The 14,764-nt window shown below is 39.8% G+C and overlaps 2 protein-coding genes and 1 gene segment (V, D, J or C); 1 reads left to right on the forward strand and 2 right to left on the reverse strand.

Annotated features, from left to right (window-relative positions):
* Positions 1-2,373: 2,373 nt before the first annotated feature.
* LOC120573849 (immunoglobulin lambda-1 light chain-like) lies at positions 2,374-8,073 on the reverse strand. 2 transcript variants are annotated; one of them, XM_039823718.1, is made up of 4 exons: positions 8,012-8,073; positions 7,594-7,919; positions 3,717-3,750; positions 2,374-2,896 (listed from the first exon to the last, which is right to left on the reverse strand). In XM_039823718.1, exons 1-4 carry the CDS (start codon positions 8,049-8,051, stop codon positions 2,568-2,570), a joined length of 729 nt encoding a protein of 242 aa, XP_039679652.1. In that variant the 5' UTR covers positions 8,052-8,073; the 3' UTR covers positions 2,374-2,567. The 2 variants fall into 2 exon arrangements, with proteins under 2 accessions (XP_039679652.1, XP_039679651.1); XM_039823717.1 differs by lacking the exons at positions 7,594-7,919; positions 8,012-8,073 and adding exons at positions 4,067-4,392; positions 4,470-4,641.
* A 1,085-nt stretch (positions 8,074-9,158) lies between these two features.
* LOC120573850 lies at positions 9,159-9,701 on the reverse strand. The segment is given in 2 exon segments: positions 9,159-9,519; positions 9,612-9,701. Coding segments are annotated over 2 exon segments (378 nt in total).
* Positions 9,702-12,153: 2,452 nt separating this feature from the next.
* aatka (apoptosis-associated tyrosine kinase a) overlaps positions 12,154-14,764 on the forward strand; it is a 30,904-nt gene continuing 28,293 nt past the window's right edge. The window contains exons 1-2 of the mRNA XM_039825166.1: positions 12,154-12,542; positions 12,643-12,746. Coding sequence (XP_039681100.1) covers positions 12,665-12,746 — 82 coding nt within the window. The 5' untranslated portion in view covers positions 12,154-12,542; positions 12,643-12,664. The remainder of the gene's footprint in view (positions 12,543-12,642; positions 12,747-14,764) is intronic.

Consider the following 14,764-nt stretch of genomic DNA (forward strand, 5'->3'; position numbering starts at 1 on the left):
TAAATATAAATATTCAAGAAAATGAATGTCTGTTATCTACATGTCCTGGATTATCTGTCATTATGAGTGAGATGAACATCAGAAGAAAAATTAAATCTAGTGAAGGTTAGGCGATTTGGTCAGTGTATCTTTTGGTCATTCGATTTCCTTTCATAAAACGGGTATTAAAAAAACTAAAAACGGATGGTTGTTTGATTTCTGTTTTAAAATACAAAATTTAAAAACAAGGCGCTTTTTCATTTTCATTATCAAAAGGGGAGTACAGAAATTTACAGCATGCTTTGAGTTTCATTTTCTATTTCATATAACAACAACAAAAATCACTTTCCAAGGCAATAGCACCGGTGTAGCCTACCAGATTTGCTTTAGCCCAGACTGCAGTTGAGGGAAACTTGTAGCCTAACTTCCTGAGCGACTGATCTTCCGTGGTATGTACTTCTTTACATAAATATACATACGGCTATGAAATATATCATGAAATACATAAATTAGGTAATACACATAAACATATGCATTAGTCATTATAGTTCAATAGCCTAAATACATATGTTTTACTTTTATTTACTGTATTTCAGGGGCCTTTTATTATGTAGCCTACACATTTATTTCCGTCGCTATTTATTGGCACGTAGCCTACATTCAAAAGAAGTTTGGCTATCTCACAGACTCAGACTAAAAGCAACTAGCAAGCCTGCCTGGCATCAGCGCATCACAGCATATCACTATCTGCAAAAGGAAATATGAATAAAACACCAGCGCAGCAGATTCGTCTGATTCTCAGCTTAGCTAGTACGGGTAACGGCAGCTCTGCAGACGGACCAGAGTCAGTCAGCACCAGGGACCCAGGTCACAGCCTATGGTCACAGCAGGCTGGTGGCTAGCTGCTAGCTAGCTAGCTGCAGCAGCAGCAGCCAGGCCCGCCGATAGGGGGACAAACGGGTCTGTTGTCCCGGGCCCACAGTAGGGGGCCCAGAACTGGGCCCTCATTAAATTACGGAAGAATTAAAATCTTTTTAAATAGGCCTATTTGTGGAAAAAAATATGTAGCATAATATTTGAATTAAATAAAAGCGTTTTATTTGTTTTCTTCCTAATTGTCCTGGAAATGGTGGTCAAGAACCCCCCCACCCCCAACATAAAAATGGTTTGGCCACTGATCAAAATTTGATATTGTCACTTGATTTGAAGTTCAGTACGCTCAAAATGTCCGGTCAGCACAAGTCCGGAGCTCGGAAAAGGAAAGAAAAGAGAAGAAGAAAATAGAGGCCTTAGAGATTTTCTAAACAAATATTTAAAAAAAAGGTGACGGTGAAGCTGGAACTGTCAACGTAGAGCAAGGTAAGAAACAGCGCAGCCAACGTTTACGAGCCTTGTAACGTAACGTAACAGGCCAGCTCTAATGTTAACGTCCATTAGCTTGTATAAAAGCCTGACACAACACGTTAACTTTGACAGAAACAGTTGAGTTTGGTAGCTCCGTCAGTAAGGATGAGACAGAGAGAGATCCAGCTGCAGTCAGGTGACAGAGAGAGTGATGCGGGAGGGGCCCGCTGCCCCGCAACGGAGGGACAGAGTCAGGCTACCGGTGAGAGAGAAGAGAGAGAGATAGAGAGAGAGTGATGCGGGGGGGCTCGCTGCCCTGTCGGAGAGTCTGAGCAGGATGGATCAGAGACTGATTACACACTTAATTTCAGTGAGAGATGTGAGGAGAGGAAGAGCAAGGGAAAAGGAGAGATCTGGCCGCGAGGGGGGCCCATCTAAGATCTCGTCCCGGCCCAGGCAAGACTGTCAGCTGGCCTGGCAGCAGCTAACATTAGAACATCATAGATCCAGCACCGGAGGTCTGATCCCCATGATCTGATCCCGAACCGCCGGTGACTCTCTGCCAGATCAGCAAACTTAACGGCAGCAACAGAAAGTTTGCTGGGATCAGACCTTGGCGCCGTGAACTGAAAGTCTATTTCCTCAGCGGGTTCGACTCTCTTCAGGTGAAGTTGTCTGCGGCGGGGAGAGAGAGAGAGAGAGAGTCCGAGGGAGTCCGAGGGAGGCAGGGAGAGGCTAATAAATATGTGACATTATGAAATAAAAGTCCCCCGACCATTATCAGGTTTCCAAAGTCATTTTAGCCGGCGCTGTTGCCTTGGAAATGACATCCGATACCAGAACATGAAAGCATTTTTCTTTCTTTTAAAAAACATTATATTTCAATTTTTTTTAATTATAAAACAAAAATCAAACAATCACTCATTTTTTGTTTTTTAATACCCGTTTAAGCAAGGAAAATTGAATGACTCAAAAGATACACTGACCCAATTTGTAGAACATTATTGATCTAAATCATGTTTTCATGATTACAAATAAATACAAACACTCTTTTCAGTTTTTGTTCTTATTTTATTGAATGAGTTTTGAAAAATGCAGCATTTGCAAAGCTGATACAACACCTCCACCTAACGGTCACAACATGTATTACAAGCATGCAGACATCTTTTCTAACATGTAAAGCTTGTAATGAGCAAACAGCACAAAGAGTAAAGAAGCAGATGTTAAACGGTCATTCTGCTCCTCTACTGTTCTTCAGTGGGACAGTCTGACTTGCGGATGTTTTCCTCTGAAGTCTGGGAGCCCAAAGACACTCTACATGTGTAAACCTGACCGCTGTTCCAGTCTGACGTCTGGACGGCCAGATAGCTGCTGATTTGGAAAGTCTTGTCTGGTTGCTGAACAGCGGTGCTGGTAGAGATCCCAGTGCTCACTGGACTCCCAGCAGCCAACCAGCTCACATCTGCAAAAGGCCCAGACTGACTGGACAGACAGACCAGAGAGGCTTTGTTGGACTGGAGCTCAGCACTGGACGGAGGGAAGACTGTCAGGACAGGACGAGGGAGACTGGAGCCTGAAAACACACAAAGGACATTCATCAAATAACTAGGAAACAAATCATTGACACAAAGCATGACAGAAACAGATTATATTATTAGTTGTGTTTAGTATAACAAAAATGCTGAAGGGAGTTTTAATTTGGCAAAAACATTGATGTACATGTTAGATCAAAATCTATGTATCACTAACTTTTTTAATTTTGATTACTTCATTATCATTTTTATGTTGGAAACTAATTCATAAAGTGCCCTTCTGTGTCTTAAAAAATGGTATTTGAAGTATAATATGATCATTTCATTCACTTTTAGAAATGACAGTATATGAGTAATAACTTTTCTTTTGTGAGGTCTATCTACCATTTTCAAACAGCCACAATGATATTCAGGTAAAGTCAAAATTATCCCTACATTTTAGAAGATTAGTAAATGAACACTACAAGCAGTAATTTAGTATTGATATCACAATGTAAAAAAAAAAAAAACTACTGACAGATTATGAGTTCTACAATGTTAAAACTTGTCATACGTTTTAAAAGTAAACAATAACAATCTTGTAAATGTTGCCCAGCTGTTAAAAATGTATCAACTATCAGAACACTTATATTGAATATTTGCACAAAATATTAAAAGATGTGTGATCATTTGCAGATCGTTCCTTTGCCTTCCAACACACAGCCTGATATCAAAGCACATGTACAAATTCAATCTATTACTCAATGAACATCATGTTAAATATTCTAAACAGTAAGCAACATATACATTTATTAATTCATCTTAACATGTATCAGAAACATCAAATCTATCCTGTTTTATGATCAGTTAAAAAGTACTTACTTGTCACAATCAGCTTGGTGCCTTGTCCGAATACCACAGTGATTCAGTTTGTATACATGGCTGTACTAAAACCTCCTGACTCTCACTAATGAGGGGAGAGGAACTGAAACATCCTGTTGAGACCAACTTTCACTGTCAACATCTCATTCACTCCATCAGTCGGATTATATTCCTAAACACTGCTGGACTTGTTTCAAAGACTCTTGTCTCTTCAGAGGAATTCATTTAATGTTCTTCAATGTTTTCTTTCAGTTTTTCTGACCTGTATGGTTTGATTTCATTTAGAATTCATAAAAGCTGTGGTGAGTCTCTTATTGAGGTTTTTGTCACAGTGTGAATCACTGTGATACAGCTGCAGAAGCAGAGCCATCCCATGTCAGACAGTAATACTGAGCAGAGTCTCCTGTCTCTGCCTGCTTTATGATAAACTGATAATCTATGTTTGATGATGATTTAGAGTTGAATCGGTCTGAGGAGAATCCTGATCCAAAGCTGGGGGAACTGTGAGAATGGTAAAATCTGAGAACATACTGAGGAGCTGCACCAGGAACCTGTTTATACCAACTGACATAATTTCCAACATCTCTCTGAATGTTGCATTTGAGAACAACCTCTTGTCCTGTAGAAACTGTGTGGACAGGAGGCGTCTGGGTCAGCACTATCACTGCATCAACATCTGTCAACATACAGAGAAAACACATGAGTGAAAGGTTTCTGTGTGTGGCTGTAAAAGGAAAGAGAAGTATATCTTACATGTTAGAGCAGTGATGAGAGTGCAGAGGGTCCCCAGCATGTTGTCAGTGTGTGGTGTAAACGTCCCTTACTGTCCAGCTGAGAGGTGAGCAGGGTTGGAGTGTGAGGAGAAGAGAGACTGAAGCTTATAAAGACACTGAGGAGAGGAGAAGTGGAGGAGGAGGAGTTTACACACTCAACACTATTTTTAGTCATTAATATATGACAGGATTGATGAGATTCCACATCATATCCACAAATCACTTTGTCTTGTAGTTGTGTAATGGGAAAAATTACATTTAAGCATAATTCCTTATATTTTTGTTTTATTTCTACTTTAATTCTCTCACAAATGCTGAAAGAGTTTATCTCATTCCCACATGTAGATTCTGATTCTAACTAAGTGAGACATCCAGTCTGGAACATAATGTGAGCACTGTCTGTCTGAACAGATAGGGGCTACAAGTCCACCCTAAGTTTTCCCATGCCAGTTAAGATGTAACTGGGGGGGTGAAAGTCGTACAGGGAGGAGGAGGTGAGATGGCTCTGAGATGTCTCGTGATTGTCTGCATGTGTATCAGATTGCCTGTAAAAATTGTAGCGTCATAATTAGCCAAGTGCGTGTGTGCTGTCACTCTGAAGATGCATATAAGCCTAGTGTTTTGTTCACTCATTTGAGGGACTGACTCCACACTGGGCTGCGGCCTTTTGTGAAATCATGTTGCTCCTATATTTGCAAATATATATTTTTAATAAAATACAAAAACCCAACTGGGTTTTAGTCTCAGACTGTCTTATTTGTTTCACGTTACAAAACTTTGAAAACTCTACCCCTGCTGCAAAGGAAACTTCCACTACAGTTGTTCCTGTTGGATTTAGAGGCCTGCTGATGTCCTTTGCATCATTGTTAATAATCTCAGTTAATGTAAGTGTTTTATGTTTCATTTGTAAGAAATAAAGTAAATGTGATCCCATGCTAAGTATATCTTCATTGGTCTTTAGGTTGATGTTTGTTAGTTGTATATTACAGTGTTCTATATAAATCAGGACCTGCAGTAAACATAACTGTTTATCTCTTATTTAAGTTTCATCAGACTTTTCTGAAATGTCCTCCCACCAAGTAAACCTGATCCATATTAATAATGACTTTTGTGATTCATTTATTGGAAACACATACTTAATCTAAATGATAGCAGCTCAATGTAGCTTTTACATGTGATTGCGTTTTACCTGCACTTTAACAAACTTTCTTTCTTGCATATTTTGTCTGCCTGATGAACTTTGGGTCTATTTAGGAATGTTAAAATAATTAAGTTGGATTAATATTCACTACAAGTACATTATAAATATAATAATCATCACTACATGTGCACCAGAGATTTCTCTCAAGGATTTATTACATTCTGTGAAATTAGATCATCAAATGAGAAGCTCTTCCAAACTTTCTGTAATTTGAATATTTTGTGATGAGTAGCAAGAGACATTAATATTTATTGTAAACATGATTTGTAAGTGGTGATCGACATACTTACTTGTGTGAATAATGTATGTACTGTATATGTATGTATAACAGACAACTACCATGAGGATAATTCTTTTGATTTATGTGAGAATACAATAAAAGGGTTCAAAAGTATAAAAATATATTTTAGTATACAGTATATGTGGGGAAGTTACAAAAAGCATTGAGTTTTGGCTTCACTCCCAGTCAAGATGTATCAGCAGGTCAAAAAGCAGAAGTATTTGTGAGGAGGTTTTTGTCACAGTGTAAATCACTGTGATACGTTCTCACTAACAGAGCTGTCCCATGTTTGACAGTAATAGACTGCTGAGTCTCCCTCCTCCACATTGGTGATGATCAAACGATAATCTGATGTTGACTGATGATTAGATGTAAACTTTGGAGAGGAGAAACCAGAGCCATAGCTTGGAGAGTCTACGCCGTGATAAAAACTCAGTACATAAACTGAGGAACTCCTCCTGGAATCTGTTTATACCAGTAAGCAGCACTGGGTGTAACAGTCCCCAGGTTACAGTCCATGGTGGCTGTCTCTCCTTTCCTCACCGTGACAACAGGAGGCTTCTGTGTCACCGGTACGGCCCACCACTCACACCTGGAAACAACAAGAGGACACGGAGTCAAGAGAAACACACAGACTGATGAATCCAACATGAGGTCAAAGCTGCAGTAAGTCAGCCTCCTTACATGTTAGAGCAGTGATGAGAGTGCAGAGGGTCCCCAGCATGTTGTCAGTGTGTGGTGTAAACGTCCCTTACTGTCCAGCTGAGAGGTGAGCAGGGTTGGAGTGTGAGGAGAAGAGAGACTGAAGCTTATAAAGACACTGAGGAGAGGAGAAGTGGAGGAGGAGGAGTTTACACACTCAACACTGTTTTCATTCATTAATAAACTACATCATCAATGGGGTACATGAAATAATTTTTTATGAAAAACATATTTGATCAATTATATTGCTTGTAAAAATGTCTATAAATGTATTTAATAGTATGCGTATCAGTTTTATCTATGTTATCAGATTTATTTCTGTTTATCTTTCTAAATTATTCTTTAAATTATCATTTAGACCACAAGATACATTACATTGTTATTGTTTTTTAAGATTGTGTCATAAAATTCTCACTGAGTTGTACATTTAATGAACAGCCTTCTAGGCAGAGTGTACAGTGTTCATCTCAGTGTTTTTATTCTTCTAAATATTCCTCTCAGCAAGCAAAGATGTTTGCTATTCATCCAAATTGTTCTAACTCATATATTAAAAACTAATGAAAGATATCTGTATCTACATGACCTGTAGTAATGTTAATGTAGTATTTTAATTTGCTCATGTTTTAGCTGCAAAGAAATGTTGAGTTGAATGACACAGCAGCATTTAAGGCCTGTTGGTCAGACTCAGATATGCATGAAGGTGGAGCATATTTACTGGTGCTTTGCTTATTTTTTATTAATGAAACATGTGTGTAAAGCAAAGTTAAAGATCCAATAAGAGTACTTAGAAGTTCCAAAACAAATATTGTACATAGTGTGTTGTTACACCGAGTTGTTTAATTGCTCTATTATGTGTTAGAGACTCAAAAAGCAGAAGTATTTGTGAGGAGGTTTTTGTCACAGTGTAAATCACTGTGATACGTCCTCCTTAGCAGAGTCATCCCATGTTTGACAGTAATAGACTGCTGAGTCTCCCTCCTCCACATTGCTGATGATCAAATGGTAATCTGAAGTTGACTGATGATTAGATGTAAACTTTGGAGAGGAGAAACCAGAGCCATACGTTGGAGAGCTATGGCTGTGATGAAAATACAACATAAACTGAGGAACTCCTCCTGGAATCTGTTTATACCAGCGAGCAGCACTGCCTGTAACAGTCCCCAGGTTACAGTCCATGGTGGCTGTCTCTCCTTTCCTCACCGTGACAACAGGAGGCTTCTGTGTCACCACGGTCACACCACTCACACCTGGAAACAACAAGAGGACACAGAGTCAAGAGAAACACACAGACTGATGAATCCAACATGAGGTCAAAGCTGCAGTAAGTCAGCCTCCTTACATGTTAGAGCAGTGATGAGAGTGCAGAGGGTCCCCAGCATGTTAGCAGTGTGTGGTGTAAACGTCCCTACTGTCCAGCTGAGAGGTGAGCAGGGTTGGAGTGTGAGGAGAAGAGAGACTGAAGCTTATAAAGACACTGAGGAGAGGAGTGGAGGAGGAGGAGTTTACACACTCAACACAGTTTTTAGTCAATAATACATGACAAGATTGATGAGATTCCACATCATATCCACAACTCACTTTGTCTTGTAGATGTTCCTGTTGGATTTAGAGGCCTGCTGATGTCCTTTGCATCATTGTTAATAATCTCAGGGTTGGTATAAATGTAAGTGTTTTCTGTTTAATTTGACGAAATAAAGTAAATATGATCACATGCTAAGTATATCTCCATTGGTCTTTAGGTTGATGTTTATTAATTGTATAATACAGTGTTCTATATAAAGCAGGATCTGCAGTAAACATAACTGTTTATCTCTTATCTAAATTTCATCAGACTTTTCTGAAATGTCCTCCCACCAAGTAAACATGATCCATATTAATAATGACTTTTGTGATTAATTTAATGGAAACATACTTAATCTAAATGATAGCAGCTCAATGTAGCTTTTACATGTGGTTGTGTTTTAACTGCACTTTAACAAATTTTCTTTCTTGCATATTTCGTCTGTCAGATGAACTTTGGGTCTATTTAGGAATGTTAAAATAATTAAGTTGGATTAATATTCACTACAAGTACATTATAAATATAATAATTATCACTACATGTGCACCAGAGATTTCTCTCAAGGATTTATTACATTCTGTGAAATTAGATCATCAAATGAGAAGCTCTTCCAAACTTTCTGTAATTTGAATATTTTGTGATGAGTAGCAAGAGACATTAATATTTATTGTAAACATGATTTGTAAGTAGATCATGACTTTACTTGTGTGAATCTTGTATGTACTGTATATGTACAGTATGTATAACAGACAACTACCATGAGGATAATTCTTTTGATTTATGTGAGAATACAATAAAAGGGTTCAAAAGTATAAAAATATATTTTAGTATACAGTATATGTGGGGAAGTTACAAAAAGCATTGAGTTTTGGCTTCACTCCCAGTCAAGATGTATCAGCAGGTCAAAAAGCAGAAGTATTTGTGAGGAGGTTTTTGTCACAGTGTAAATCACTGTGATACGTCCTCCTTAGCAGAGTCATCCCATGTTTGACAGTAATAGACTGCTGAGTCTCCCTCCTCCACATTGGTGATGATCAAACGATAATCTGATGTTGACTGATGATTAGATGTAAACTTTGGAGAGGAGAAACCAGAGCCATAGCTTGGAGAGCTATAGCCGTGATAAAACCTCAGTACATACTGAGGAACTCCTCCTGGAATCTGTTTATACCAGCGAGCACCACTGCCTGTAACAGTCCCCAGGTTACAGTCCATGGTGGCTGTCTCTCCTTTCCTCACCGTGACAACAGGAGGCTTCTGTGTCACCACGGTCACACCACTCACACCTGGAAACAACAAGAGGACACAGAGTCAAGAGAAACACACAGACTGATGAATCCAACATGAGGTCAAAGCTGCAGTAAGTCAGCCTCCTTACATGTTAGAGCAGTGATGAGAGTGCAGAGGGTCCCCAGCATGTTGGCAGTGTGTGCTGAGAATGGATGACAGATGAGAATGGAAACAGATGAGAGGGTTTGGAGGATGAGGAGAGGAGGTGCTGGAGGAGCAATTTAATACAACACTGAGAGTGACTGAGAGGAGGAGGAGCTTTGGTTATGATCTTTATTTTCAGTGTAGGGGATTTATCTGACCCCCCCACCAAACTATTTCATAATGTAAAGATCTGAAAAGATTTCCTGCAGTTTGATTATATTTGTTATGTTGTCAGTTCCTAATGATAGGGATTCGTAGTTTGCATCCAAGTTTGTATATTTGTTTAATATTTATATTTCCTTGCTTTAGTACAAGCTTACAAAATCATTTTTATCTTTAAATCACATGTTTTTACAAATTAAAAGGAGACACCTGTTGCAAGATTCAAGCTGTGACTTTTCACACAATATTTTACAACATAGTGTGTTTCCAGTAAAGGGCAGTTTACAGAGAACTGACACTTAACCTCTTAATTTACATGAAGCTAAATAAAGACAGGAGGCCTACAGGTGCATCCTGCAGATGAAGAGTTAAAAAATGAGACCTGACTTCTGGTGAAATCTAGTGTTGTTCCTCTTGAGTATATGTATGCCTGTTTGTGTGTGTTTGTGTGTGTGTGTGTCTTTTTATGGTAAGAGTGCCCTCAGTGCCTTAATAGTAATCCAGTGCTGCTCTCTAGTGTGCATTCAACAGAATAACAACACGCTGTACTGTGTATCTTCCTTTATTTATCGTCATCAGGTTGTGCAAATTACACCACACAAAGTCAAACTAACACATCTTTCATCTACTGAAGGAAATACATGCACAGGTCTTAAAGGCTACTTGAGTAACGTTATGCAATTAGTTCTCCAATCAAGAATTCAATTCAATGAATGCATTCCTTAAATTAATGAAACTACAAGAAATACACAGTCAAATAGTACATGGCAATATGATAATTATGTCTAATGACAAATGTAAATGTTTACTTTGATGCTTGAGAGAATATGGTGGCACCTTCTACAATCTCAGACAATGTCTGATAATGACCAGCAGAGGGCCAATGGAGTGTGTGTGTGTGTGTGTGTGTGTGTGTGTGTGTGTGTGTGTGTGTGCGTGCGTGTGTGTGTGTGTGCGTGTGTGTGTGTGTGTGTGTGTGTGTGTGTGTGAAAGATGGAGAGAGAGATGGAATTTTATGTTTAATGCAATGTAATGCAAGCATAATTAGTTGCCTAGAATTATGCTGCCTTAGCATAATGAGTATAATGTCTGAAGAGTCCCACAGAACCAACACAAAAGCAACACTTTTTGGGGCTCAAACATGAACATTTATGCATCCAGCCTCTGGATATTTGAAAACGTGCAGATGCAGTAGCCTAATGAAGTGGATTGCTGATCATAATAGAGTTGGAGTCCATTGCTTTTGTTCACCTCAATTTTGCATTTTTAGTTTTCATCAGTACACCTGTCATAGGGCTAACATTCCTCACCTGTCCACTAGGGGTGGGGAAAAAAATCCCCACCCCTAGTGGATACTGTATTGATACACAGACGGCCAAGTATCGATCGTTTATTATATATATGTTGGTCAGTTTGTCTAATTGACAATCCCATTTTGCAGCAATACAATTGAAATGAGATGAACAAACTGAGAAATGTATCTTTTTAGATTAAACAGATGTTGAGAAAGTTTCCTTTGTGGGACATCATTTGAAATTGAGAAAACTTTGAAGTTTGAAAAAAAGTAATAATTTGCAATATATCACAGAATATTGCAATATGTTTAAAATCGCAATAATATCGTATCGTGACATAAGTATCGTGATGAAATCTGGTGATTCCCAGCCCTACTGTCCACTAGTCGCCCTGTTGAGTTTCCTCGCTTCTCCCATTCACCTGACCACTTACTTTCCTACACCGCTGTCATTCTGCATGTCTCTTCCAGTTTCCCCACTGCGTCTCGATAATGTGCTTAGCAATAAAACTGTTCAACTATGCTTGTGACTCCTGCTGCCGGCGGTATTTTTGACAGTGACAGAACAATCGATCTGGCCACGATGGAGTCAGCAGACCTTTACTGGTCCAGTGCTCCCGAGTCTCTAGGCCAACCAAGTCGTCCTTAACATGTCGTTTGTGGGCTGGAGCCTGGCCCCGTGTCCTTCTTCGCCTGTTGGACAGACCTCGTGGTGTGTCGGGAGATTTGGTGATGCATGTGAGCTCCCAAATTACATTAAAACATACATGGAAGTATTTGAGTATGATGACCTGCTCAAAATGATCCTACACTACACGGACCCGCGCAACCTCGCTAGCAGGATTCCTCTAGAAAGGACAGCGTCAGGGTTGATGTCACACACAAAATCACGTAGTGCCCCCTTCAAAATAAAAGGAAAAAAAAAACACCAGCCTTCTGGTACGTAAATACGTTTTTATTTTGAAAGCTGCAAACGGAAGTCTTTGTAAACAGTATGTCGCTTGACACTGGTGCAAATTGTCGCTCATTCTTTCTGTACCGAAGCTGAAACCCAAATGCGCATCACTGATCGAAGCATCTTTTTTTTCTTTTTCTTTTTTTTAAAGAACCAGCTGCTCTCTCCAAACACGGCACGTTAGGCTACATCTAGCACGGGACAAGCAGCAACCACAGGTTTATTTTGAAAGGAACACAAATGGGAGATTATCAAATGTTTGGAGCAGTCAGCATTTTACAGTTTAAAATTGGTGTAAATAACGGGTGACACTAAACCGGTCCAGCATAGCAGTCAAATGTAAGAGGTTTTGTTGTCAAGCAAGTAACTAAGAGATGTGCTAAAATGAAAATGACTGTCAACATCTGTCTCCAAATCTGGTCGAACTGAAGGTGGAGCAGGATTTTCGGGAGGCTCTCTGTGAGGTGTGATGGAATAAAATGCTGCGCATTACCGCTTCTACTACAGGTTACATGAATCTGAAACGCACCTCGGGAATTTATTCTTGACCTTTTTTGTGTCTAGGCTTTTGCTGTCTACGAGGAGGATGGTCTTTGCCCTACATGTGATAGTCATGTCTTCGGCATTTTTCAATCCCAGTTTTGCCTTCAGCTCACACTTTGATACAGGTAAGGGTCAAACTGATGAATGAGGGCGTTTATCCATTTATTGCTGCAGAACTGCTTGAGATTTACATGTTTCTTCATAATCAAGCTGAGTGATCTCCACTGACTCTGGTGTTTGATGCAAGACCATACACTGCGTCTTGGTGCTATATACAGCGTTTTCTCTTAGTCACCAGCAGCAGCATAATTGCCATAACATCATCACGACAGTAATGCTAAACATAAAAAGATTAGCTCAGGTATGGGTGTTTTACATCCATCATTCCTTTATATCTTGGTGACAAGAGGGTTAAAAGTTGTTCCTGCACAGATTCTGCATAGTCCTACATACATCCCTGCAGCTGAGTGTGTGCATGTGTGCTATGATTAGGGTGTGTGCGTGCTAACTGACAACACCATTACAGAGGTGACCTGCTAACAGAAGTGTATGGCTGTACTGCTTGAGGATGTTGTTCTTGGTGACCATTTGGATACAGCGTTTGATCATCCCTTGGGTGTCAGGGTTTATGGGATGGAAAACCCAGGTGCTGCTGCAGTGCTACGGGACCACCGAGCAGGAAGCCATGGCTGTCCTGTGTAAGGGCTTGAATTAGAGCAGAATAAATAACTGTGTAGATTTGTAAACAGGACTGAGAGAGTCCCTGCACTGGGCGCAGTGTGCTGAGCATACAAATGACAGTGAGGCCACTAGCTCTCAAGTTTCAGGCTCTATCTGTCCTCCCCAAACCGCACACTCTGAGTGGCCCCTCTTTGTCCAATTACTCCTCTCTAATCTACCTTCCTGTGACCCAGTTCTCATTCTATGCATCTCTTCTCTGTTGTCCCTCAGAATGTGACCCTTAAAGGGGCTTCCATTTAAAGTCAAATAGGTTATTTATAGGATATGCTGCCCCTGTGCATTTTGGAATTTTCTGTGCTTACAATAACTTTGTAAGGCTTTATAGCAAGACATAAAAGATGTAGAAGTTGTATCATGTAAAGCACCATAGCAAGATAGGTGTTGTGTTAAGAGTACATTTCCATGTTTAGTAATGATGCTTTAACCATCACATGGAGCGATTTTGGATGCAAAACTACAAGACAAAAGTTAGTTTAGTAAATAAATCTCCAGAACAATATATTAATATAAGACTGATATAGGTAGTACATTGATATGGCATCACAGCTTTGAAAGATGTGTTCATAGGTAATGACTCACCGGTTTCAGATATTATTCTGCTCGGCTTTAAAATACAATGCACAGAAACACAGTGGTTTAGTATTTAGCTATTTGGAAAACCATGACAAAAGCACTTCTCGAGAATGTGTAGTTGATTCTGAGCTGGCTATCCCTGGTTCTGTGCAGTGAAATATGATACAAATCCTACCAGGGAAGTGCAATCTTTTAATTTGAAGCAGGGTAAATGGTTCCCAGTTGAATTATGGGTAAAATGTGTGCTATCTGTGGCTCTTCTGGGGCATCTTCTAATTTAATTGTCTTGGTATTTTCTTTCTGGAGGAGAGCTCAGGTTTTGAACATTTCCCCTCAGGAATGTGCGGTGAAACATTCATTTTTCTTCAACTGACAGTAGGTGAATGAATAGCCTCAGTGACAGGTCAGGGTGGAATCGGCACTCGCATTGGTTAGTTTTCGGAAGAGGATGGGGCATGAATGGGCATGTTCATGTAGCTTGTATGTAGCTGGAGTAGAGGATGGTGTCTGGATCGTCACCCCCCTGTCTTAATGATCTACATTTCTCATTAGAGCGGCAGTGGTCCTGTTCCTTCCTAGTAATTGCGCTGAGAATCAATGTTGCCTAGGCGATGGAGGGGGTGTGTGAGGAGGGACCAGTCATTTTCATTGCCAGTGCTAAGGACAGAGAAACGCTAGAGTCCCTTAAAGGGGAGGGACACACAGCATTCAATCAGCTGTAGTTGCTGAATATGCTGTCTTTCAGGCTGAGGAGTAGATTAATTAAACACACCTAGATTTACAAACCAGCATTTGAACTGTAGCATCGCTCAAGCCGCCCTACACAACT

The sequence above is a fragment of the Perca fluviatilis genome, chromosome 15 (assembly GCF_010015445.1).
Source record: "Perca fluviatilis chromosome 15, GENO_Pfluv_1.0, whole genome shotgun sequence".
Classification (NCBI taxonomy): domain Eukaryota; kingdom Metazoa; phylum Chordata; class Actinopteri; order Perciformes; family Percidae; genus Perca; species Perca fluviatilis.

Bases quoted from the DNA above. Each gene is read 5' to 3' on its own strand.
- LOC120573849 (XM_039823718.1), bottom strand. From the start codon at position 8,051: ATGCTGGGGACCCTCTGCACTCTCATCACTGCTCTAACAT. The intron at 7,920-8,011 runs GTAAGGAGGCTG...TGTTGTTTCCAG, and splicing joins TCTCATCACTGCTCTAACAT to GTGTGAGTGGTGTGACCGTG. The intron at 3,751-7,593 runs GTATCACAGTGA...TGAATCACTGTG, and splicing joins ATGACTCTGCTAAGGAGGAC to GTATTCGGACAAGGCACCAA.